General features: G+C 39.5%; 1 protein-coding gene across 1 annotated transcript; it reads right to left on the bottom strand.

The window, feature by feature from the left end:
- Nucleotides 1-3,979: 3,979 nt before the first annotated feature.
- On the bottom strand, nt 3,980-27,943 carry SPCS2 (signal peptidase complex subunit 2). The gene is made up of 5 exons (XM_004768051.3): nt 27,793-27,943; nt 15,455-15,538; nt 13,399-13,559; nt 11,672-11,806; nt 3,980-4,751 (listed from the first exon to the last, which is right to left on the bottom strand). Exons 1-5 carry the CDS (start codon nt 27,904-27,906, stop codon nt 4,565-4,567), a joined length of 681 nt encoding a protein of 226 aa, XP_004768108.1. The 5' UTR covers nt 27,907-27,943; the 3' UTR covers nt 3,980-4,564.

Here is a 27,943-nt window from a genome sequence, read left to right as displayed (position 1 = left end):
TCTAGTATGTAACGAGGAAGTGACTGCTTTCTGGGGACAGCCATATTCAGTGGCCAAACTGTCTTACAAAGGTTTATTGATCAGGATGAGATAGTAGAAATCTTTTAAGTACATTTTTTGAGTAGGCAGTCCCAACATACAACGACAGTCGATGCTGTGGATGGAGAAGTGTAGGGTCCATCAAATACCTTAACTATCTGCCCTCTTTTGAGTGATTTTTGCAGTAAAAGATTCACCATTGTCAGGTTGTATGTAGTCAGGAAAAACATAAACATGAGGCAGATTAGGTTCAAAATCAAAACAGTGTGGTTGGAGTTGGCTGATTGACTAGAACAGCAACACTGTAAACTCTAACCTGAAAAAGTGTCAAATAACCCAAGAGGGAACCAAATGTCTGACAGAGCAGTCAGTCAGGAGTGGGTGAAGGCCATGCCTGTGCTATGTGGTTTCACTCATGGTCAGACAAAGACTTTTAATAGGAGTCACAAGCCTGATCTGTAGTGGTGACCTCTGCATCAGAAGCATAAATATTTTACTCTGTGCCCAGGCTATGATGGTACATGTAAGGGCGTATCTGGTATGATGATGAATCCAGGCACTGATGGTGGCAATCAGGCTCCATCAGCAGCTTGATTCCCAGGTGGTCTCATCAAGAATGAACCCCCATGATGGGTATCTACATGTGGCCCACACAGTTCAATGACTGCAATTCATTTCTAGTTTGTGGCCCCCAAGAAGAGTGTCTTGATTTAATCTGACAGTCTTCTAAGTGAAAGAGCAGAAGATAGGCCATTGGCAATAGCCCGAGTTAGTAAAAATGTAATATGTCTGGTCCCTAGGGATTGTCTAGGACATGGTAAATTTTCAATTCAGCCCATTGTGCTTATCAGCCTTCGCTGCAGTTTCCAGAATGATCACTTGACACCATCAGCTCTTAACTTAGCTGGACCATCAATGAACTGGGCCCAGGCATTTGATTAGGGAAGTCTCTGTGAATCCAGTGTCCTATTGAGCCAGTGGCTTTGCTTCAGGCAGCTGAGTGGGAAAAGAGTTCTTCCAAAGGAGTGACTATCACTTCTTCATGTGAAATTAAGAGGGACAGCTGACTGTATCCCCAGAACACATAATTTCCATTTGACAAGGGAAGGCTGTTGCAATTTTTGTTAGTTTCACATCTAAGTTCACATAACCCCAAATGGGGGTGTAGGCCACTTACCAGGCTTCCATGGGTCGGATATTATTTCAGCAATAGCTCAGTAGTAGTCTTCTCCCGGCTGTCCAACTTTTGTTTTTGTTTTTTGAGAGGGAATCTTAAGCAGGCTTCACGTCTCAGGTCATGATCTCAGGGTCCTGGGATTGAGTCCCGAGTCAGGATCTTTGCTCAGCAGGGAGCCTGCTTCCTCCTCTGTCTCTGCCTGCCTCTCTGCCTACTTGTGATCTTTCTCTGTGTATCAAATAAATAAATTCTTAAAAAAAAAAAAAAGAATATTCTACTAAATAAGAGGCTTCCAGTGGGGACACCGATACATTCTAGAAAACTGATTTAGCAGTTTTCTCAGATGATTTCCATCGGGGAGACAAAGTTTGGGGTAGGGAGAGGGGTGTCTAGCCAGGGGTGGACAAGAAGTAAACAGAGAGCGGGTTCTCAATGAAGGAGGAACCTAGGCCCAGAGAAAAATAAAACTGGTGTGTGTTCAAAGGAACTTTGCATTTTCGGCCATTCCCTTAGGCTGTTTTGAAGCAAAAAGACAGTTTCTAAAAATATATAAAAGCACCAAACATCAATACACATTAGCAACTGAAATTTGCAAATAGTGAACATTAGACATCTTTTCCCAGTTTCCTCTTTAGTCTTAACTATTTTGGAAGACCCAAATCCATTCTAGGCAGGTGTGAAGAGCTGAGAGCCAGGAGGAGAATGTGCTGGATGTCAGGGTGTGCTAGTGGAAGGGTGCTGCAGACCTAACAGAGGGAAAGGAGCAGCCCAGGGGCACTAAAAGGGGCTGGAATGACCACTGACCAATGGAGGTGCTAAGACCCAGCAGCGGTGCTCTGCAGCTCCACAAACCCACAAGCCCACAAACCGATGCTGAGGCTTGAGCCTGCTCAAGTGAAAGGAGTCCTAAAATACCACAAACGTGGCAGTGAGGTGGGTGACCAAGTGCAACACATGGCTGGGAGAATATCATATTGCCTCAAATGGTTTCTGGAGTCAGGGAAAAACCTTAAGAGATCCATGCAGCCTAGGAAATCTCGAAGCAGAGTTTATGGGCAGACTAAAGGGATTACAGCACTCTTATCTTTATGCTCCTAAGAAGTATTTTCCATGTGGGCATTGCTGGGAGGTAAAGAGCTTTAATCATCTCAAAACATACGTGATCTAAAACCTCTTGACAGGTTCAGACACATTCCTGAGAAGGAATGAGATTTACCAGAGGTCTCTAGAATAAAGATGGAAACAACCCAGGTTTCTTGTCTCTGTCACCCTGAGGAACTATTTTTTTCCCCTCTCTCTCCCAAAGCCACACCTCCCTTGGGATAGTGAAAAACTAGAAAGTAAATGTTATCTTTCAATAGGGAAATAGTTAAACTTAAAACGTTTATACTGATATGGTATATTATGCAGCTATTAAAAATGAGTTTGCTATATATACACTGACAGGGAAAGTACCTAAGAATATTAAGTTAGGGGCACCTGGGTGGCTCAGCTATGCCTTCAGCTCAGGGTCCTGGAATTGAGTCCTACACTGGAGTTCCTGGTCGGTAGGGAGCTACTTCTCCTTCCCCCTGCTCTTGTGTTCTCACTCACTCACTCTCTCCCTCTCAAATAATAAAATCTCACACAAACACACACAAAAGATAGAAACATTAAGTTTAAAATACAAATTACAGATGGCGGAAAGGAGCAAGAAAAAACAAAAACTACAAGACATATTTCAACATACCTGAGTTTTTGTAAACAAAACCAAAACCAAAAAACGGACTTGTGTTTGTGATGTAAAGAAAAAGGAACACCTGGTATGACAGAACTCAAAAGAATCATGGAGAGGGTTAGTCCCTACACCCACAAGCCCTGGGACTCCCCTGCCTAACAGTAACTCCTTCATTATAAAAATATGATTATCCAACTATATACTTTCGAAAGCTCCAAGCAGCTGACAGAACAGGATTATCACCTTAAAAAAAAAGGAAACTAGGAGCTCAAAGAATTACGTGACTTACCCAAGGTTTTTAAGAGTAAAGAGTAAATGGACTCCAAGGCTTCGACTCCCCATCCAGAGATGTTTCATAATCCCCCACTGTGTGGTACCAGATAGGGCAACATTCCCACAGGAAAATGTGATAAGCATTTATTTCTTATAAACTGAATATAGTTTTAGGTACTGGGCTCAGCTGGAATTGTACTTCTGTAAGCTAGAGGGCCAATATTTCCGAAGATTAGAGGATTTAGGCAAGTGCCCAGTCCTCCTCTGCTACAGTGGGAAAGTACTAAAAAAGATACCAACTCACAACTCTGGAGCCAGACAAACCAAGGTTAAATCCAAATTCCAACACCAGCTGTGTGACAAATTATTCAACTTTTGTGCCTCACTTTCCTCATCTATAAAATGGGGATAATAACAGCACCTGCTTCTTGGGCTGTTATGAGCATCAGTGAGTTAAAATACCACAAACACATCAAGCACTCGGCACACTGGCTGGCACCAAGTACTGAGTGTCATAATTATTATCCCTGGAAAGCTAGCGGTTCCTCACCTACAGGTATGCACAGGTTTCTGACCAGTAAAACAGCCTAAAAACAAAAGAAACCTATCATAGTAAGACTGTTAACACTTGCTGCTCTGTTTCTTCCATCAAGACTATGACTCCATTTTTTCACATCTTCTTTCCTTTTATTGAAAAAAATTTTAGAAAATGGCAGTTAATAAAGGGCACAAACAAATCAACAGGGATATACTGGTGGAAAACATAGACGATATAAAATTAAAAATGCCATTGGCTTCTTTAATTGGTTAAGAGCACAAAATGTAACAGAAGGTCTGTTTTAAACAAATTAAAAAGCTGTGTTTTTTTCCCAATTCCCCCCAAGTCAGATATATACACACCCACAAAAATGGTGTGTGAAGGAAAACTGTCATACACAAGAAGTTGTATCCTGAATTATGGGAAATAGCTGTTGAAATAGGAATTAACACAATAAAGTCAGCAACAGGTTAACAATTTTAAAAACTGAGTCTTTAAATGCTGCATGGCACAAAGCTATACAATATAAAGGACTACTAGGTATGAAGGACAAAGTCTGTATGGCTGCTAGCAAAAGTGCTTTTCCAGAAAAGCAAATCAAAACAATGCAATTAGCAGACCAAGGCTAAAGGCAGATATCAGAGCTACAACTTCTCATATCTGGACTAGAAAATCCCATTTATCCGGAATGGACTAAAATTTCAGGACAAAATAGGGACATTTTAAACATATCTTACTTTATCCATTTTAAGTTCTGTTTCCTTCTCCCTCACCATGAAATTCAGCATGATCCAGCAAAGATGGTTGCTTTTAGACCTGGCTATTTTATTTTTCTTTCTGTTGCAAGGCTGTCATGAAGCCTGGATATTTCCGGCTCGTATGCATCCATGACCAGTGTCCCACTGTGGTCAAAAAACTTAGCAATGGACTTGGTGAACTCGGCCTCTCGCTGCTGCTTTGTTCTTCCACTGATAAAGGTCAACTTCAAAGTGTATTTGTCATCGAACCTAAGCAAAGATAATAAATCAAAAACCAAACATAGAGATTCAACAAGTAACACTAGAGCATCAAGTGCTTTTGAAGAACAGAGCTGAGGTGGCTACTGGTGATAGAGGTAACATGCAGATTGATCCTTTAAAAAAAAAAATCCAGGGTTCCTAATTGCCTTCAAGATATTAGTTCTGGGGGCACCTGGGTGGCTCAGTGGGTTAAAGCCTGTCTTCAGCTCAGCTTCAGCCTAGGACCTTAGGATCGAGCCCCACATTGTGCTCAGGAGAGAGCCTGCTTCCTGCCCCCCCCACCTGCCTCTCTGCCTACTTGTGATCTCTGTCAAATAAGTAAGTAAAATCTTAAAAAAAAAAAAAAAAGACATGAGTTCTGATTCATAGGTATTGCCATGTCTGCCTTACTTACTGTGTACCTCCTTTACCTTGTCATAGACCGTTAAATTATATGGCCCACCTCCTACCTCTGAACCTTAAACTTGTTATGCTAGAAGGGTCTTCCTAGTAGACACTTCTCTCTAATCTCACCTGACTAGTTCCCATTTGTTAATATTAAGGCATAAACTTTTCTGGGATACCTTTCCAAAAATGGGTCAGATGTCTCTCCTTTGTCATACACCATCAATTGTCACCATACCATCAACTGTCAACTCAGATACTGAACACCTAGCATATGCCAGGTCTAATGCTAGGCTCCCATGCTGTCAATCAAATTATCTACTGGAAGATGTTTAAGCATCTGTGTTCTTCATTAAACTCAGAGATTCTTAAGGATAAGAATTCCGTCTTACTTATTTTTCTATTCCTAGCTTGGCACTTGGCACCAAATCTTATGAAAAAATGAAGAACCTTTGTTTTCCAGAGATGTTCACCAATTCCAGGATGCTCAGTCCATGTTCCCTGTAATCAATTGAGTTTCAGGTTCTACCCATATTTCAGGCCGGAAATATCTTTTACTACATGAATTCCCAAGATTCCTTACCTATACCTTAAGGTATTTTCAAGGCCTTCGCTATCTCCACACATTCAAAAGGGTTTATAAAAATCAACCTCTGGCAGGATGACGTTCCTCCCCCTGACTGTGACCTGTTTGTTTCTGTCTCCATTTAATTAGGGCACATTCAGTGGACTGTCAAGCTGTTACTACCTTTAGAGAAAGCAACTGCTGAAGCCTCTGTTTCTGCATGTTTAAAACAGGAAAACTACCACCCAGTTTTCAGTATCACCGTCAATGTTAAAACAGTGCCTATTATTAACCAGCGCTCAAAAAATCATAGCTCAATAAATTATTGTCTAAGAAATAAAAAGTGTTGGTAAGGATGTGGAGAAAAAGAACACTTTGGATTGTTGGTAGGAATGTAAATTGGTGCAGCTAATTATAATGGAAAACAATATGGACGGTCCTCAAAAAATTAAAAATAGAAATACCATATGATCTAATAATTCCACTACTTGGTATTTACCCAAAGAAAATGAAAACACTAATTTGAAGATACATACACCCCTGTATTTACTGCAGCATTATTTACAACAGCCAAGATATGGAAGCAGTGTCAACTCAGATACTGTGTCCATCAATAAATGCATAAAGAAGGTGTGGTGTATATACACAATGGAATATTACACAGTCCCAAAGGACAAGATCTTGTCATTTGTGACAGAGAACATGGATGGACCTAGAAAGTATTATGCTAAATTAAATAAGCCAGAGAAAGAGAAATATAACATCATTTCACTTATATGTGGAATCAAAAAAAAAAGGAATTAACAAACAAAAAGCAGAATCAGACCTGTAAATACATAGAACAAACTGACTGTTGCCTGAGGGAGGGTGGCTGGGGAGACGGGCAAAGTGGGTAAAGGGGAGTGGGAGATACAGGCTTCCAGGTATGGAATGAGTAAGTCACTCAGTGATAAAAAGTGATAAAAAGCACTGCATGGGGAGTATAGTCACTGTACTGTAACAGCACTACATTGCATAGTGTAGACAGTAGCAACACTAACGGTGAGCTAACTACAGAGCTGCTAAATCACTATGTTGTACAACTGAAATTACTGTAACATTGTGTGAACCATACTAAAAAACAACAACAACAACAAAACTGTTATCTAGCCAGTTAGTCCCAACCTGGAAAGCTATGAGTGGAAGTCCTTAAACTATTTTCAACACCTCAAAATTTTTCTCAAACTCCAGCCAGCAGCTATTAATTGATTTTACAGTAATCTCAGAACTTTTAGGCCAAGTTCCACTGGCCATTCCATGGCTTTGATGGTAGAACATGATCTGATGAGTTGTGATCTGATGCACTTTAGTTAGTATTTATTTTATATTATGTAGTACACAACTTACTATACAATTACACAACATATAATTACATCTAAAATATTCTCAGAAAAATCTAACAATATATTATAGAATAATTATATATTCATTCAGTCCTAACTTTACATGTCAGGTAGTTTCATATGTTAAGGCTATACAGCAGTGAACAAAGAGGCAAGACTCTGCCTTTTGGGACTTTTACTTTAGTGTATATGAAAGAATCAGCAATAAAATAAAAAATATGATATTTTAAATATAGTAGGCAGGAAAGGCTTCACTAAGCAGTTATTTGAGCAGAGCCCTAAAGCAGAGAAGAACAAGCTATCTGAAAAAAGAATAATCCAAGTAGAGTTCACAGCAAATGCAATGGCCTAGGGCAAGAACATGCTTGGAACGTCTAAAGAACAGAATGAAATTAGAGAGGAGGAAGCCACGGAGATAAGGAAGGTATGTGCACTATGTGTGGGGGTTGCAGAGGAAAAGATGAGTATGGACTTCTAAGATAGGCTTAGGATTTAGATTTTTCTGAGTGACATGGTTTGGAGCAGAGGATATGCCTTCCATTCTAAAAAGGAAATAGACTATGAGCAGGGAGAGCAGCTGTGGAGGTCCATGAAGACATTGTTATAGTAACCTAATTGAGAGATGAGGTAGCAGAAGAAATGGAAGTGGTCAGACTGATACATTTAGAAAGCAGAGCTGATGGGATTTGCTGAAAGACTACTGGAAAGACTGAGAGAGAGAGAGCAGTCAAAATGACTGAGTTCTGGCCTGAGTAACTAGAAGGATGGAAGTACCATTTATTGAGATGGGGAAACCTGGGAGGAATGCAGGTTTGGATGAGGGATAGCAGAGTTAGATTTTTGAGTGTGTGGATTTTGAAATGCTTATTAGGATCCGACATCAAACAGGAAACTGGAATGTAGCTGGGAGTTGAGGACAGAGGTCTAGGATGAAAATACAAATTCAGAGATCTTCATCATATAGATGGTATTTTAAAGTCTTGAAATTCTTGAAATTCTAGATAAGATTACACCTAGTGAGTGTAATAGAGAAGAGGCACTAGTAACAAGCACTAGTGGCATTTCAAATTTAGAGGCGTCACAAAGAAGACTAAAAAGCAGACATTAAAAAGAAAATTAGAAGATTATGGTATCCTAGAAACCTAGTTTAAAAAAAAGACAAGTATAACAAGGAGAAAGTAATCCACTATCAAATGCTTGTTGAATAAGATGAGAAAAGAGAAATAAAGATAAGCAAATCCAAGAGATAGTGACAGGAGAAAAAAGGGATAGAGAAATAAGACCATGCGGGGCGCCTGGGTGGCTCAGTGGGTTAAAGCCTCTGCCTTCGGCTCAGGTCATGATCCCAGGGTCCTGGGATCGAGCCCCGCATCGGGCTCTCTGCTCAGCGGGGAGCCTGCTTCCTCCTCTCTCTCCTGCCTCTCTGCCTACTTGTGATCTGTCAAATAAATAAAATCTTTAAAAAAAAGAAAGAAAGAAGACCATCTGAGGAGAAAAAGAGGAACAAAACGGATTTTCTTTAGTTGGGAGAAATGACAGCATGTTTGCATGCCGCAAGGAATGATCCAGCAGAAAGGCAAACATCAAGTAAATGAGAAGAGAGAGAATCTAGTAGACAAATCGACAAAAGGCAGCAGACAGAAATTCAGGAAGAAACAGACTCTGAAGAGCACTGCAAGCAGGTAATGACGGGAGATTTCTGACTGCTTCGATCTCAGCAACAAAAAGAGGCTGAGAGTAAAGACGGGAGAGGAGGGTAGGTTTGAGGACAGAGGAGAAGGTATCAAAGATGCTCTAGGACAGTGAGAGTAACTAAACTACAGAAATGCCATGGAATATAAATTGGGTAAGGGAGAACTGAGACAATGAAGGAGAAAAGGGACAATGAAAAAGTTGGGACTCTCAATGAATCAAGGATGGCACTGGGGCTGAAGAACCAATGGGACAAGAGAACCAGAAAAAGAGGAATCAGAAAGCGGGATACTCAAAACTGAAATTATTGAAGGTAATTAGTTATCAGCCAAGTCTAGGATATATCCAGGAAATAAGTGTTAAAGACATCGTAGAAAACAAAACGATCAGAAGAGAAGCCAGAGAACTGGAACTCATCATCTATTTGGATAATAAAGTCACCAAGACTTCCAAAAGGAGCTCTGCTAGAGAGAGTGCCAAATGAGCCAGGAGCTATCTTCAAGGAAAAGGAAGTGAACCCGTATTTAACTGCAATGAGAAGGAACAGGGGTGGCATATTTCCTCACTACAGGAAATAACAACATGGCAGCTGGTAAAAAATCAGCAAGAATGAGGAAAAATCAGAATCCTTGTACACTGCTAGGGGACTGAAAATGGTGCAGCTGTTTTGGAAAACAGTCTGGCAATTCCTAAAACAATTAAAAAGAGTTACCATATGCGACGCTGAGATGGCTGAGTCAGTTAAGCAGCCAACTCTTGATCTGGGCTCAGATCGATCATGATCTCAGGGTCGTGAGACAGAACCCTGTGTCAGGCTCTACACTTGGCTCAGAGTCTGTCTGACATTCTCTCTCCCTCTCCCTATGTCCCTGCCCCTCTCCCCCTGCTTGTGTGCATGCATGCTCTCTCCCTTTCTCAAATAAATAAATCTAAGGAAAAAACCAAGGGGGTTACCATATGACCCCCAATTCTTCTCCTAGGACATTACCTGAGAAATGAAAACATATGTCCACACAAAAACTTGTATGTGATTATTTATAGCAACATTATTCACAATAGCCAAAAGTGGAAATGACTCAAATGTCCATCAACTAATAAATGGCTAAACAAAATGTGGTATAGCCATGTAATGGAATATTTGGCATAAATACTGATACATGCCATAACGTGAATGAAACTTGGAAACATTATGTTAAGCCAAGGAAGCCAATCACAAAAGACCATATAGTCCAGGATTCCACTCACATGAAATGTCCAGAACAGAGAATCTATAGAGATGGAAAGCAGAACAATGGCAACTTTAAGACTAAAGGAATGGGGTGGGAGACCATGGATAGGGAGAAGATAGCTAAAGAGTACAAGGTTTCTTTTTGAGATGATGAAAATCTTCTATGTTGGCTGTTATGATGTCTGCATTATCTGTAAACACACTAGATTACTGACCTGTATACTTTAAGTGTATGTATGGTATGTGACTTGTATCTCAATAAGGCTGTTAAAAAATAATACACTGTGTAAGGGTGCCTCAGTGGCTCAGCCGGTTGAATGTTTGCCTTTGGCTCAGTTCGCAATCCCAGGGTCCTGGGATTAAGCCCATGTTGGGCTCCATGCTCAGTGGGGAGTTGCTTTTCCCTCTTCCTCTGCCTCTTCTCCCAGCTCATGCTCTCTCTCAAATGAATAAATAAAAATCTTTTAAAAAATACACTGTGTGTTTGAATGCACATATGAATGAAATGGAATGTATGAATGAAAATAAAGAAATCAAGATGTTGCTAGGGTCTAGAATTCTGCAACTCTATTTTTAGGAGCCTGGCACAAGGTATAGATTTATGACCTCTGAGGTCAAAAGGCAGGTGGGAGCCCTGCCAGAATTCAGCTGGAAGGACATTTTGCTCCTCCTCAAAGGCATCTCCACAAGCTGGTAATGAGAGAAGCTCTTTGGTGTTGATGCTATGCTTACCTTTGCATATGCATTAACTATACTTATAATTTAAGAGCCTACTATGTGCTGGGACCTATCCCATGTGTTTTCAGGATAGGAACGAAGAGTATGACGTCTGAACTCAGATGTGGGCTGGGACACCTACTAGATTTCCCTTCTGGGGTCTAGGACCCTGGAAGAATTAAGTAAACCTTTTGGGTCTGTGTTCTTATCTACAAAATGGGGTGTTCTAATGTTGAATGAGATAATGCACTTGGCATAATACCCAGTATATGGTTAATGCTCCACAGACATTTGCTATTTTTACTTGGTATATATAAAAGCTGGCATCTTCCCAAAAACCCTCGGAGTCATTCTTGACCCAGTTTTGACTGAAGCTCAAACAGTTTCCATGATATACAGGAAGTCATACAGCTAGAGATAAGCTGAAAGATAAACCCAGCTCTGGATACCTAAAAAGACCTCAGGTGTCACCTGCATGAAGTTATACTCACAGCTGGTCAGAAACACTGAAATGTGCTCCTCTGAGTTGCCAAGTGCATTGCTGCAAATATTCCTGATTGCAGAGACTGCAGTCAAGATCACAGAAGACATAGAAGCAATAGGGTTCTTCAATGACAACTCACTTCACAACTTTGGCCTTCATAGTTCTGTATTCTAATTGGGTCCGTTTATTGGCCAGAGGGAAAGAGACCTATTCTTCTTCGTTCCACCAAAGTTCTTTCTCCCACAGTTTATCTTGAGGGCACTTCCGTGATAATACAATCTCAGAAGTATAATGCTAGGAAAAACATTCTGGACCATTCATACCCCTTAGTTAGTTTGACATGACTGGCACTATGATCTGCATGGAGTAAGCATAAAATTGTCTGTTGCTGAAAATGACTCGACTCTGAAAGAAAATCCAACAGTAGGAGTTAAGGATCTATGAAGATAGTCATACCTCTTGAGACTGGAGGACAGTTGCCAAATATCATCAGGATCCATTCCTGTAGGATCTTTCCTGTGGGCCACAAGAAAGATGCTCTTCTCCTTATATGAGGTATAAATCGTCAGGATCCCCATCATCACAAAATAGGTTCAGATAAAGTTAAGGAGAAAACACATACACACGCAAAAGAAATAACACAAACTGACAAGGGCTATGAAAACTTACATAATGATAATCCTGGAGAAGACAGTTTCATCTTGCTATAAAAACACTGAAAATTTAGCTATTTCATTTTTCATCCTTAAGTGTGTGTGTGTATCTTTAGTGTCTAGCACAGAAGAGTCATTACCATTATATGTAAAACTAAGATGATTATAAAAATAGCAAGATCATGCATGTTTTGCTTTAAACACCAAACAAATGAAGCTTCATCATGGTAGTTCTCTTAGAAGCCATATATTTGTAATAATGTTGCCCTCACAGTTTAAACTTTTTGGAACTCCTTTGGTAACTGCCTCTAAAACCTACAGCATAGTCTTTGGAACTGCCTTAATGGTGAAAAAATTCATACTGGGATGATTTATCTGATTACCAAAGGGAGTGAAGGTGCCAATTCTGGGGCTATGATTTGGGATCAATTTGGATAATACCATTTTTAATCAGGACCTGCTTTATTAAATGGCTTGATAGAAGAAAAATCCCCAAAGCACATTTCTTAGAAATATTTCAGGTAGTGGCAGCATTGTTAAGAAAAGTAAACTGCCTACCAAAATGATTTGTTTTAAATTAGTACAGTGCTGGCACATAGCAGACACTCAAAAATACTGTGTGGATATTAATAAGGCAGCCCTATATATTCCAACATGAAAAGACATCCAATATATTTTAAGTTACAAAGAAAAATTCAGTATGTCCAGATTGACTTAGGGAGGAGGTGGTAGGCACCACAAGAAAACTGTTACTATGAACAAGTGGAATTTTTATAATTACGGTGACAGTGTAAGAAGTTCTTTGCATTTAGCTTTTTGAGAAATAATCAAGGTGGATAGGTAACTAACATGATTCTACTAATATTGTAAAAGGAGAGGGGAAAGGAAAGAATCTGACAGATTACAAAACCAAACATTATGAAATGTCTCATTTAATATTTTTAATTCTGAATGTGCATTGCCCCTATTTGTAACAGAGCAGCATTCAGTCTCCAGTAAGTTAAGTTCTTATTATCATAAGATCACAAAAACAGCTTGGATTTCAAACCCAGAGCTCCAGAATAGGATTTAATTCCATGTTACACAAACCACACCTCTATCTCATACTCAGTAATTCTCAGTCTAGCCCTTCAGCTTCAGGGAACCCTGAATCTCCAAAATCTGATCCTTCCCTACTATCCTGCAATGAGTTTCTTGAAGCAGTAGGTCTAATGGGAATGTGGTAGGCTAGAAATGAGAACTGGGTCTCACTATAATGGGTGTTTTGCTCTTAGGCACTCACACTTGGATTATAATCATCTCTACAATAACTAAACAGAATTAAAGATAAAATAACCACATTAAATCTCAAATATCAATGATAATCACTAACTAAAGTTACAGAGGCTCATAGCTCATAATGTTAAATTCTAACACTAGCGGGCCCTAGAATCAAAGTTTATTTTTTTTTGTAGGGAGTGGGGAGAATTATCAGTAGAGATTTTAGTAAACAGTCACTAGAAAACAAACCTGAGCATAAATAAAGGATATGATATGACACACAAAGCCAAAACAGGCTTAGATTCTGGAAAGGGGTGCATATAATCCCAAATCAAAGCCACTATGGCAAAGAAACAGGAGATGGTACAGATGGTGAGGCGACCGTCAATCAGACCAAAATTCTCCACATACTTGTACTTTTCCAGAAGTACCTAGTAAAAAGAACAAGGAATCAAGCTCACAGGACTTCTTCCTTCCTAGTATGTGCTTTTATTCTTACTTCCATGATAAAAGTTGTATTATCATACAATTACCAACAGCTCTCTCCAATCAGGATTTTACCACTTCAAGCAAAAGAAGACTCAAGCTATTCTCAGTGACCCCAGAGAAAAAGTTCATCAACTTCTCATCATTTTTTTAATCCTCAACTTTTTCCCTGGGAGGAAGCTAAAAGTTCCCCCTGCATTTTTCTTTTAAAGAGAGAAGGGGGGACACCTGAGTGGCTCAGTGGTTAAGTGTCTGCCTTCGGCTCAGTTCATGATCCCAGGTCCTAGGATCATGTCCCGGGCTCCCTGCTTCTCCCTCTCCCTCTGCTTGTGCACTCTTTCTGTGAAATAAATAAAATTTTAAAAATAAATAAATTATCTCAATGTGGTTTTAATTTGAATCTCCCTGATGGCTACTGATGATGAACATTTTTTTCATGTGTCTGAGAGCCATTTGTATGCCTTCATTGGAGAAGTGTCTGTTCATATCTTCGGCCCATTTTTTTATATGATTGTCTGTTTTGTGTGTGTTGAGTTTGAGGAGTTCATCATCACTAGCCATCAGGGAGATTCAAATTAAAACCACATAGAGATACCACCTTACACAAGTCAGAATGGCCAAAATTAGCAAGACAGGAAACAACATGTGTTAGAGGGGATTTGGAGAAAGGGGAACCCTCTTACACTGTTGGTGGGAATGCAAGTTGGTGCAGCCACTTTGGAGAACAGTGTGGAGATTCCTCAAGAAATTAAAAATAGAGCTTCCCTATGACCCTGCAATTGCACTACTGGGTATTTACCCCAAAGATACAGATGTCATGAAAAGATGGGCCATCTGTACCCCAATGTTTATAGCAGCAATGGCCACAGTCGCCAAACTGTGGAAAGAACCAAGATGCCCTTCAACGAACGAATGGATAAGGAAGATGTGGTCCATATACACTATGGAGTATTATGCCTCCATCAGAAAGGATGAATACCCAACTTTTGTAGCAACATGGACGGGACTGGAAGAGATTATGCTGAGTGAAATAAGTCAAGCAGAGAGAGTCAATTATCATATGGTTTCACTTATTTGTGAAGCATAACAAATAGCATGGAGGACAAGGGGAGATGGAGAGGAGAAAGGAGTTGAGGGAAATTGGAAGGGGAGGTGAACCATGAGAGACTATGGACTCTGAAAAACAATCTAAGGGTTTTGAAGGGGTGGGGGGTGGGAGGTTGGGGGAACCAGGTGGTGGGTATTGGAGAGGGCCCGGATTGCATGGAGCACTGGGTGTGGTGCAAAAACAATGAATACTGTTACGCTGAAAATAAATTCTTAAAATTTTAAATAAATAAATAAATAAAATAGAGAGAGAAAGGGGATGGGGCAGAGAGAAAGAGAGAATCTTAAGTAGGCTCAATGCCCAGTGTAGAGCCTGACCTGAGGCTCAATCTCACAATCCTGAGATCACAACCTAAGCCAAAATGAAGAGTCAGATGTTTAACAGAGTGAGCCACCCAGGTTCCCCTCTTCCCTTTTTAAATAGAGAGATGTCCAATCATGAATGAATTTCCTATATTCCCTCAACCCTCTTAGCTCTAGGCCAAGTAACCTTAAAAAACAATTTATTACCAGCTTTCTGGAATTCAAAAATTAAATTTGACAGAAGCTTGAGGTAGCTAATATTTTAACACATGTTCCTCACATTTACTGACTGTAAGGATTTCAGAAACTGCTTTATGGCTCAATTCCTTAAACTAACAACTACAGCCATTCCAAGTCTCAGAAAAAAAGATCTTGCAGACATGTCATAAGCTATATATACGCTAACAGACTCCCAACCTCAATAAAATACCTTTTTGGCAGAATCATCCAAAGAATTCTTCACAGCTGATCCATCCCACTTGTCAATTTTTACAGGTTTATCATCAATCTTCCACTGTAAAATAGAAAAGTTGTGAATCAAGAGGCATAGGAGCTTACTGAAAGTAAAACGAACTACTTCCTTAAGAGTATTTAAATGCTTCCCCCCCATCCCAGGCACAAAATGGTGTCACTTAGGTTAAGACCTCACGTCAGTAAACTACGACCTAGTACCTAACCTAAGGGCAGTTTTAACCCCCAAGAAATATGCCTTTTAACCAGTCAACAGAAGAAATTCCTGGTCAGCACTAGGAAACCAATAGGCTCCTTCACCTTAAAACAATGGCTTCTTCACTAATAATTTCCTTTTTTCCACTCCCTCTCCAGCTTTAAAAATCTTTCCATTTCTGTAGCCTTTTGGAGCTTCCCTCTACCTGCTAGATGGGATGCTGCCCGATTCAGGAATCTATTATTAAAGCCAATTAGATTTTTTTTTTTAAGATTTTATTTATTTATTTGACAGAGATCACAAGTAGGCAGAGAGGCAGGCAGAGAGACAGAGGAAGCAGGCTCCCCACAGAGCAGAGAGCCCGATGCGGGGCTCGATCCCAGGACCACTGAGCCACCCAGGCGCCCCAAGCCAATTAGATCTTTAAAAACTACTTAGTTGGGGCACCTGGGTGGCTCAGTGGGTTAAAGCCTTCTGCCTTCAACTCAGGTCATGATCCCAGGGTCCTGGGATCGAGCTCTGCATGGGGCTCTCTGCTCGGCGGGGGGCCTGCTTCCTCCTCTCTCTGCCTGCCTCTCTGCCTACTTGTGATCTCTTTCTCTGTCAAATAAATAAATAAAATCTTTAAAAAAAAAAAACTACTTGGTTGAATTTTTACTTAACAGAGTATCTTCAAGTATATGTACATTTACTCCTTGTCCTCTGATGCTAGACAGCTAAAAGACAAACACTTAAAAATGAAGTTGAAGGAGACTAAGTCACTAGAATCAGGTGGTACTCATATGATTTTGCCAGTATCCATGCCGGAAAGTTAAATCTACAAGCTCCAAACCAAACATTTACCTAGGCTACAGAGACGACAGTGTGATTTCACATATTCCATTCTCATTTTACCCAAATGTGGGAACAAGGAAAAAAGCTCCACTTGTTCATCCTTTCATTCTATGACCACAAAACTTAAGACAACTTACATCCATGAACTTTCAGACACTAACAAAATGTCAGCTAACAACTTTTGTATTTCACCAGCGTGTCTTAACCATAGGAAAACAGCAAATCCAGTGTAGTCTGTTGGAAAGAATATTCTGAATTAAAAATCAAGCCCCAGTTAGTTATATGACTTTGGACAAATCCCTTTCCAATTTCCATCATCTACAGAGGTACAGAATCAAGTGATTGTCTCACATGTTGTTGGTAGAAATTCAAAATGGTACAACACATATGAAGACAATTCAGCACCTTGGATTCCACTTCTGGGAATTTTTCCGTATCTGCATGCACACTGACTAATATACAAGCCTACTCACTGCAGCAGTGCTTTTAATATTAAAAAAGTAACTCAAATACTCAACTACAGAGGAATGGTTAAACAAACTGGTGCACCCAGGTATCCTGAGATGGTCCAGGTACATGGGTGGGACTGACTTATCAATGTATGGCTTTTTGGATTTTTATTTTCTTCAAACCACTTTCAATTTTATTTGATTAAAAAGAATGCCTTTAAAATTTTTAAACACGTGAATATTTTATACAGTAAAAATGTTCTCAAATGCAAATTACATGAACATAGTTTAAGTGACAGGGTACTACAAATACTCTAATAAACCTATCTTTTATAGATCATAATGCTCAACTCTTAATTTTTTATATCAAGTAAACAAATACCATATTTGATAAAAATTTCAAACCAGTAGGCAATCCATTTTGGGTGCGTGAAAAAACCTTTAGCCTATTTTAGAGGAAACAGCATCTCTGCTGTAGTATAGAGACTTCTGGAAAAGAGCAGGAGGGTGGACATCAGGCACTTATTTTTCTGATTTACTTTCTGTAATTCTTAAAACTGCTCATCAACTAAAATGTATGCTACTCTTCTATTTTCTCTCTACTGCTATTTGGGGCATTTCAGAAACTTTTTTCTCCCACTCTTAACTTCTTCAACCATAAGTGCAAATTGCTTTCCCTTAGTAATAAAAAGGCACAGCCAAGGTTGGCTTCTTTCATGTGGGACCTCACAGGATAAATTACGAAGAAAGGTTCTGTGCAAAAAAGAGGTAATTTAGGCATGAGACTACCATCCCTCCCGAGAGTTAGAAAGGCTGGTGAACAGTCTCCTACGATGATAAAAAAAACTTTCCCTAAGTGATCTAAACCGTTTGTATAAATAAAGTGGTTTATGCTAAACACTAGTTTTTTTTCTCTCTAGGAGTCTGGCATTTGGGCACAGGTTAGGCAGAAGGTGCATACTAAACCAGCTCCCAGTAAAAAAATCTGGGCACTGGGTTTCTAATGAGCTTCTTTGGCAGACAACACTCCACATGTACTGTCAGAGCACTGCTGCCAGAGGAATTAAGCACAACTTATGGGACTCCACTGGGAGAAGACTCTTGGAATCTTGCACTTGGTTTCTTCCAGACTTCCATCCTATGCATCTTTTTCCTTTGCTGAAATAAACCTTGTCCATGAGTACAACTATACACTGAGTCCTGTTGAGTCCTTCTAGTGAATCACTGAACATAGTCTTGGGGATCCCTGATACAGGCATATTGCCAATTAAGACAGAGCAGATGCTGTAACTTCACACAGTTCCTCTTTCCCACATTCCCGCCTGCATATTACAGATACGTGTATACTGGGCCTAATTAACAATCACAGATACTGACTTTAAGACCATTGCTATTGTCAATCCCATTCCCCAAAAGAGACACTACTTTTATCTCCTTCTGATTTTTTAAAATATTTTCATCTTTATTAAAAAATGTTTACATTGCTATTTCTTAATTTTTCAGTTTTTGACATTAAATCTATGGACTTCTCACCATAAAAAAGGAAATGTATCCATTTCATCCCTGCCACACTCACATTAATTTTTCCTGTTCCTCCTCCACCACATTTTTAATACAGTCATAGCAGATCACTGGTGATTGTGTCTTCTATAATAGCTTAATTTTGGCTAGATCGTTATTCAAACGGTACATTGTGATTATAAATGCTATTCACAAATGAATCATGTAGTATACTTGGATTACTTTTTCTTTCCTGATAGCTTTTGTTTTCCTTGAAGCTACTGTTGTTTTGGTGGTTGTTTTTAATCAATGTATCTGTCACCAGTATAGTTTTGAATTCTCTTGCAATTGTTTAATTGCAATTAATTGAATTCTCTTGCAATTGTTTAATTGTTTAATCTCCTCTTAATATGTGCAAAAGTATTCAGCATTCTGTGATTTTCATCTTTTTAGAGAGATTGGTCTTGGAGCCTCCTGACCTGCTCTGACAGGCCTGCTATACAGTTGTCACCCTGGAATTTCCCTTTACTATTAACTATTTACTATTTCCCTTTACCTTCTCGTGGGCTGAACCTACTTTTCTTAGACGCCATGTTTTACTCTTTTCTTGGTTTACTATTCCCTTGATCTTGTGAGCACATCCTCTAGGAGGTTCCTTGAAGAATGCACATGGGAAATAAATTTTGGGACTGCACATCTGGGAATGTCTTTTTATTCTACCCTCACACTTAAATAAGAGAAGTAAGTTCTCTTCAAAAATTTTAAAGTTGTATTCCATTGTCTCAACAGTTTGTGGGATTCCTAAAGCCATTCTGATTCCTGATCCTTCATTCAATGCTTTTTCCCTTCTGGAAGAACTCACACGAAGTTCTTTATGTCATGTATCTAAAATTTCAAGATGCTGTCCCTTCTGCAGGTCAATTCTCATTCACTATTAAACTGCCACTATTACTGCTAGGCTGTAAGCAGATCCTCAATCTGGAAACCAATGTCTTTCAAATTAGAAAACTAGCATTCAGGGATATTAAGTGTCACACAGACAGTTAGAGAAAGCAACAAAATTACTTAGGGCTAAGTTACAAATACAGGGCTCACCATAAAACTGTCCCTTCTTCAATGATAGAAATTTATTTTTAACTTGTCTTCATTTCTGAACTCAATCCCAAAGAAGATGGCTGACCAATTCATAGAACATACACATTTGATAGCTTTGACAGAACATGACAAAGACTCATTTCAGTTAAAGACTCATTTCAGTTACAAGTCTCTGCTGCAGATATGAATAGTAAGTTCTACGAAGACATTTCACTGCAGATGTGGTAGTAAGAACTCTACCTTCTAAGGACTTTGGAAGAATATTAAACACAATCCAGGTCTTGAGCTTATGTAAATAGTGCAGGAAGACATTTTCTGAGTTAAATGATTTGAAGATTACAGGCTTTTCCTGTTCCCCATGCATCTTCTGGCCTTAACGGCAAAAAAGGACAAAATACTTGGTCATTAAAGGCATGTCCAGTAATACAAAACTGCCCTGGGTATGAAATAACAGGATGAACACTTCTATTTTTTTTTTTTTTTAAGATTTTATTTATTAATTTGACAGAGAGAAATCACAAGTAGACGGAGAGGCAGCCAGAGAGAGAGAGGGAAGCAGGCTCCCTGCTGTGCAGAGAGCCCGATGCGGGACTCAATCCCAGGACCCTGAGATCATGACCTGATCTCAGGGCTTAACCCACTGAGCCACCCAGGCGCCCCTATTTTGTTATTTTAATGAATGTGAAAACAGAAGTTATGCAGTGATAAAGACTTCAATGAATTGCTTCATAAAGTTTCTTTGCTGACAAAGGGCAGTAAGACTCAAAAGATTCAATTTGAAACTGAAGAGATGAGCAGTGCCACCGGGACCCTGCTCTGACTCAGAAAGAGCCTTAAGTATAGCTCTAAGAAAAACTAACACACTTTCTCTCTCCCTTCTTTGAAAGGTCTCTCCTAGTTTAGAAAGGGGATATAAGCTGCAAAGAGGAAAAGTAATAAGAGATGAGGCACTTGACAGAGGAATATATCCTAGATAATCTTACTATGTTAAGGGGCTTGGACTTTATTCTGAGACAAGCAATAGAGAATATTTTAAGCTGACAGAAAAACAACACAATCAAATTTATGTTTTGTTTTTTAAAGTCATTTTTAGTGGCAACTTGGTAGATGGTCTAGAGGGGAGTAATGATGGAGAGAAATACATCGGATAGGGACCGATTTAGATGCACGGGCTGAATAAGAGCAGCAGCAAAGGGATAAAAAAAAATTCAGGCTTAGACAGCTGAGCCATCATGTCATTTTCCAAGAAAAGCCACATAGATGCACAAAGGAGAAATACACATTTGTATATGCTGAGTCTGAGACGTTTAAACTCTAGTTTTGAGATATTTCAGAATTTTCTAAACCAAAATAAGAATATAAAAACCGATGTTAGGGGCGCCTGGGTGGCTCAGTGGGTTAAGCCGCTGCCTTCGGCTCAGGTCATGATCTCAGGGTGCTGGGATCGAGTCCCACATCAGGCTCTCTGCTCAGCAGGGAGCCTGCTTCCTCCTCTCTCTCTCTGTCTGCCTCTCTGCCTACTTGTGATCTCTCTCTGTCAAATAAATAAATAAAATCTTTTTTAAAAAAATAAATAAATAAAAAATAAAAACTGATGTTAGACTCAAAAGGTAAGATTACTATTTGAGTTGGAAATATGGATCCCTAAAGCCATATGCACACATTCAAAATAAGAAAAAAATGTTCGACCTGGAGAGAAAATAGTATCTGTCTTAAGAATAGACACTATCACCAAATTTAGATCCCAACTCAGAAACACCACAATATCTCAAAAAGAGATTATAGCTCTTGGTAACATACTTCATTTTCAATCTTTTTTTTAATTTATTTTTATTTTTTTAAAGATTTTATTTAATTGGGGGAGAGAGAGTGAGAGAGAGCATGAGAGCAGAAAAGGTCAGGAGAAGCAGACTCCCCACAGAGTTGGGAGCCTGATGCAGGACTCGATCCCGGGATTCCGGGATCATGACCTGAGCTAAAGGAAGTCACCCAACCAACTGAGCCACCCAGGTTCCCCTCAACCTATTTTTTTAATAAAAATGACCAAGAAATACTGCAAAGAAAATTACTTACTAGTGGCTTATTAACAGCTTCATTTATCCCTGGAGTTAAGCTGGAGGTTAATAATTACCATGTGTTAATTATAAGCATGAACATTAGTGGCAACACCAGAGAAACGAGGTTAAGTAGACTGGTTCTGGCTATTTAAGTCTAATATACCTACTATTAGATATCCATGTGGACATGGCAAGTAGGTGGTTGGACATATAAGTCTGAGGTTCAAAGGACAGAACCAGGTTGAAAGTTCAAGTATGGAAATCATCAATTTACAGAAGATATTTAAGCCAGGACACTGGTATTTCCTAGGGATGAGTATAGAGGAAAGGGGCTTACCAGTATTTACAGGTCGTGAGAAAACAAAATAGTGACAGTAAAGGCAGAGGCCAATGAAGGAGGAGGAAAACCAGAAGCAAATGATCTTCTTAGGAAGACACACACACACACACACAAATTCAAGAAAGAAGTGATCAATGAGTCAAATACTACTGAAAGTTCAAGTAATACAAAAAACTATTACTGAAATTTGACAAAACAGAGATCAGAGCAGAGAAATGGAGCAGGAAACAGCTAAAAAGAGATGTGGCAGATGGAGACTGTTAACATCTGTGATATCACTGTTACATAATTGTGAATGACTGGTTAAGAAAATAGTAATAATAATTTGAAACTTTAGAGGTTACTCCATAAACATAAGGAGTATGTTTAACTCATAAAGGAATGAGTTAAAACTGAGATGTAATTCACACACCATAAAATTTACCATTTAAAAATGTGTAACTCAGTGGTTTTTATTATGCTCACAAGGTGGTAAAACCATCACCATTAATTCTAGAATATTTTCATCACCCTAAAAACAAACCCCATAACCATAAGCAGTCATTCCCAATCCCCCTGGTTGCCCCAGCAACCACTAATTTACTTTGTGGGCACCTGGGCTGCTTCTACCTTTTGGTTATTGTGAATGATGTTGCTATGATCATTTGTGTACAAGTTTTTATGTATAGACATACACTTTCAATTCTCTTGTGTTTATATCCAAGAGTGAAATATACTAAGTCATATGGTAATTCTATGTTTAACCTTCCGAGGAACTAATAAACTATTTTTCCAAGGGGGCTGCATCATTTTACATTCCCACCAGAAATGCAGGAGGGTTCCAATTTCTCTATTTCTCTACTTCCTCACCAACAATGGTTATTTCTCTTTTCTTTTTAAAATTATTATTATAGCCATCCCAGCGGTATCTCACTGTGGTTTTGATTTACATTTTTCCAATGACAAATGATGCTGATCATCTTTTCATGGGTCTATTGGTCATTTGTTTATCTTCGTATGAAAAAATGTCATTCAAATCCTTTATTCTTTTAAAAATTAGTTTGTCTTGGGGTACCTGGGTGACTCAATCGATTAAGCATCTGACTCTTGATCTCAACTCAGGTCTTGATCTTAGGGTTCTGAATTCAAGCCCCTGCACTGGGAGCTTTATGCTAAGCATAAAGCCTATTTAAAAAAAAATTTTTTTTTTAGTTAGTCTTTTTATTATGGTTGTTAAGATTCTCTATATAGTCTAGAAATTAGACATTGATCAGAAATATGTTTTCAAATATTTTCTCAGTCTATGGACTATCTTTTCACTTTCTTAATAGTGTCCTTTGACATAAGAGTTTTTAATTTTGATGTAGCAAAACATGAGTTTTGAGATGTTATTAAAGTTTCGTTTGCAAAACAATGTTTAAAAGCAAGCACCTTGTTTCCTTAAACATGTACACACACACAAACCACAGCAATGCCATAAAACTGTTCATCTTTGGTCAAGGGTGGGTAAGGGTTCAGGCATATCATATCAGAAATCTGGCAAGCTAAACTACCACTGAAGAAGCCAAAAGGAGATACATGACTTGTCTAAGGACACATGGTTGATGGGTGATAAACCCAAGACTTGAATCTAGGTTTTCCAACCTCAAAACAGATGGTCTTTCCACTACTGCAGTATTTAGCACAGGGCCTGCTCCAGTATGAGAGGCAAGAGCACTGGATTAAAAACTGGGAAACCAGGTTCTGGAACTGCAACTAACTCAATGTCTCATCTTGAACAAGTTGCTTCGTCTTCCCCTCTTCAACTGTGTCATGTCTATAAAATGAGGAGGCTGGAACAGATCAATTTCAAAATCTCATTATAAAGATTTTAGAGAAACCACTATTGATTAAGCAGAACAGTTATAAACCAAGTAAAAATAAACAAAAAACTCTTACTGTATTAGAACCAGAAGTGAGTGCTCGCTTCGGCAGCACATATACTAGAAGCAGAAGGGATTTAAAAAGTAATCTAAGATAATTCTCAACCTGGAAGTAACTGTCAAAATGTAGAGGAAAGAAATAAATAAATAGCTATGTGTAAAAACATACACCTGTCCATGTCCCACCTCCAGAGAATCTGATTCAGGTCTGGGATGAGGTCCAGAAATCTGCATTTTTAACTAAAACCCCAACAGAGTCTGATATCTTTAAATGATGTCAGGAAAAAATATGTATCTAAGGAAGCTGAAGACCAGAGTAACCGGCTAGTTAGTAGTAGCTACATATATTTTTTGTTAAGTGCTTACTATGTGCTACTCATAGTGCTAGACACATTTTAAGGTAAATAATATATTCCCACTTATAGATGAGGAAATCGAGACACAAAAAATTTATTAAATTGTCTAAGAATACATATCTGCTAAGTGGCACAGCCAGGATTCAAAGCCAAGCAGATAGGCTGGCTCCAGAGCCTGTGTCCTCAAATATTAAAATAAAAAACCTGTTTTACCATCAGGATGACAGTCCAGCCAGGAGACAGAAATGAAGTTAAACAGGTATGAAGTTAAAAGGGTCTGAATACAGCTTCTAAAAACACAGTTTAACACTGCATTTTCATAGCCAAACAATTTTAGTAGCCTAAACTAATCCAGCCAGGGGATAGAAATCCATGTACAAGGTTAAAAAGACTTGGATATAGTTCTGGAAAGCATGGTTTAATACCACCTGTCAATTATAATAGCTAAAACAATTAAGCAAGCAATTTTCTTTATAGCCTGTTAGGTAAAAGAAAATGCTTTGATGTATTCTGGGCAGAATAACTTACTGCAATGATCTAAGTTATTCTGTGACGGAGGTTGGAAGATTGCATTTGCATACCTATTTTTAAGATCAGGAAACTAGAACTGCTTTGTTCTCAAAGTCAGTTTCACAGGAGCAGAAATTCACATCTGCTTAGGGAAAGCTAGAAGCACAGTGAAGCACATTTACATCTTGTTATTACATTTCTTATGGCAAGTGAAATTACAGCTGCAGGAAACAAAGACCCTCCAAAAAATCAAGACAAATAAAATTAAAGAGATTATAAGGTAACAGGCTCTCAGTCCTGCAAAGCAAAAAAGCTTCTCTATTCATTCAGATCCTGCTCCCCTGAGAATAATATTTTCTCCATCTTCTCTTCCACCGTACCTTCCTTCAGTTTTCAGACAATTAAAAGCATCATTCTCTAAGGCAATTTCTGAAGACTGAGGAGGCAGATCTGAGGGGTTTTTTGTCTGCTAAATTTAATGAAGCAAGTACTTATTCTGTGTTGTTTGTCTCAGAGAACTATAAGGACCTTTCAGGGGAAACTGGACAAATACAAATTGGTAGGAAAATATAAGACAGTATGTCATATTAAGTGACAGCTTAATTCCCACGTGCAATAAATGCTAGAGAATTCAGAGGAGGAACAACTTTATGTAAAGCTGAAATGAAATTTCCCGAGAAAAATCACCTAACAAGATCTTATTTTCTATCCTCTATGACCCTCACTTCTTGGTTAACTCTGTCAAGTGCTCTTTTTTAAGGCCTTTTATCTATTGCTGCTACTCAAATTAGGGTTCTCATGGCCTGGCCATTCTATTTTTATAGCAAAGAATGCTTACCCGATACTGTACAATGTTTACAACAAGTCCACAATACATACGGGAACCTACATTATTTACATAAGGAAATTTAAGTTCAGTAGTATCATGTAACCTATCCAAGGCCATGTGGATTTTAACAAGCTATATTAGAATTCAAACTTGTCTTTTTTTTTTTATAATAAATGCTACACACTAGTACGATATAAGGTCTTATTCGAAAGCTTTTAATTTCTAGCTCTCCAAACTAATTTTCTGAAAACCACTTCATATAGCCTCAACAGCTTCCTACTCCAAGCAATCCATGCCCTCTTCAATCTGATTCCACTGTCATGTCACTACAGGTCTCTTACAGAGCAATCCAGTCAACTCACTACCTGAAACATCAAGCACCATCTGCTCAAGGACATTCTCAGCTAGTATACCATCCTTCTCTCCCAAAATAAGGTCCCAGGTCCACCCTCAGATGTGAGGTCTTCCCCTGAGCCCTCACCTCCTTATCAATTAGTTCTGAGGAATCACTCTCTTTCTCCTTTTTGTAAAAAGCACACATCTGAATACACCAAATACTTTTAATATTTGGGATTCCTCTTCCTAGTCAGCTATACTGAGTACTTTCGGACAGTAGGATTCTTGACTTTTTTCCTCTGCCATTGCGCATGTGTATGCAACATGTGTTACAGAGATCATTCTTGTATATAACCCCATTTGGTTCTCCCCAAAACCATACGATTTCAGATGGAAGGTAAGCTTAACTGACTTGCCAGTCTTCATACAGTTTGAAAGTAGCAAACCCTGCATCTTATGATCCTCAGATCCAAGTTCTTTCAATAATGTAATGATACCATATACTCTTCAGTAAAAAATGCCCCCGATAAATGTTTGCTGGTAATGATCCAAACGGAGAGAACAGCAAGAAGAGCCAATGGGACAGGATGAGCAAAGGCTGTGAGATGCTCACCAGCAGAAAGGCAGGGTTTATGTATGAAAATAAACATCAGTTCCCAAAACTCTCACATGTCTTGGAGCAACTTAACCATTCCAATCCCCAGAACTCGTTCCTCTTAAAAATGGTTAGAGTGTGAGAACCATATGATTCAAAACCAGTGACACCTGAAAACAGAAGCACAAAGACCTGGATCTGAACCCCTCAATATGATCACATATTTGTTTCTTAGACCCTATCATGCGTTAGGCACAGGGTGTCTGAAAGGTGCTTTCCATTACAGCAAAAAATCCTACTTACTATATTAATGGTCCCATGCTTAACATTTCTCATGAAACTGGCCCAGAACCCTACAATGAGAGAACTGGAAGGGACTAAGTGTACTTTAGGCTAAGCCCCTCATTCACAGAAGAGCCCATAGACACAGGGAGAAAGCATATTTCAAGGTCACACAGCTAATTAGAGGAAGAACCAGTACTAGGACCTACATCTCCATGCAACTGTTTCTTCCAAGATCCTCTGCAAAGGACAAGAAGGGCCAACCGAGGAGCACGGTTCCCCTTTTTGCCCTGTTACTAGGGTCACAGTTTAAAAAAAAAAAAAAAAAATGAATGGGCAGAGAGGGAAACAGGGTACCCAGAGCAGGCAGCAAGCTCAGAATCCGAGTCACTTACTGCACTTGGTTGCAGGCAGAGAAGTAAAATGGGGGGGGGGGGGTGTGAAGAAGGAGAAAGAAATAAAGAAATCTTAAGAGGGTTCCTGTCAGCTCAGTAAGGTAAGTAAATACTCAGTAAACTTAGTATTCGGACTCTCGTGATAAAACGCCTAGAAACTTCCATAAGCAAAAGGTCAAGGAACACTTAGAATCTGTAGCAGCACCCACTGTGGTGGTCGTGGTGGAGAGTTTGGGGACTGCTGACTTCGAATAGCTGCGTTCATGCCTTCGGGCTTGGGCTTGTTTTCCCCGTGGGTGAAATGGGCACATTCACTGTGGCCCCAATCACCTCCGAGGAAGTGTCGGCTGCACTGAAATTGGGGATAAATTATCCCAAGTGTGGTGGCTAGCGTTAAGGACCATACACACTACCAAGGAAAAAAGAAGGCCTGAAGAGGAGATCTGGGGTGCGAGGTATGGAGACACCCGCCTACAAGCGCCGGTAGGTTTCCGAGGGTGGGCCAGATGAGGACTACCCGCTGAGAAGCCACAGAAGAAAAGGGGGGCGGGGATGGGAAGGTGGGCTGGCCGCCTCCCGGGCCTCCCAAATTCTCGTCCGTCCCCAAGAACCGGCTCCTCACCTTGTCCAACAAGCCGCTGCGGCCACTGCCCGTCCCGCAGTTGGGACCACCGCCGGCCCCACTACTGCCTCCGCCACCACCACTCCTCCCGCCCTGTGCAGACGCCGCGGCCATCTTGTCTGCCTCTGTGTCTCCCTCCTTCCTACTTGTC

This window comes from Mustela putorius, unplaced genomic scaffold (assembly GCF_011764305.1).
Source record: "Mustela putorius furo isolate JIRA1106 unplaced genomic scaffold, ASM1176430v1.1 tig00003987_pilon_pilon_pilon, whole genome shotgun sequence".
In the NCBI taxonomy this organism is placed as follows: domain Eukaryota; kingdom Metazoa; phylum Chordata; class Mammalia; order Carnivora; family Mustelidae; genus Mustela; species Mustela putorius.
The sequence above is the reverse complement of the archived record's forward strand: the minus strand, read 5'-3'. Positions and strand labels throughout refer to the sequence as shown.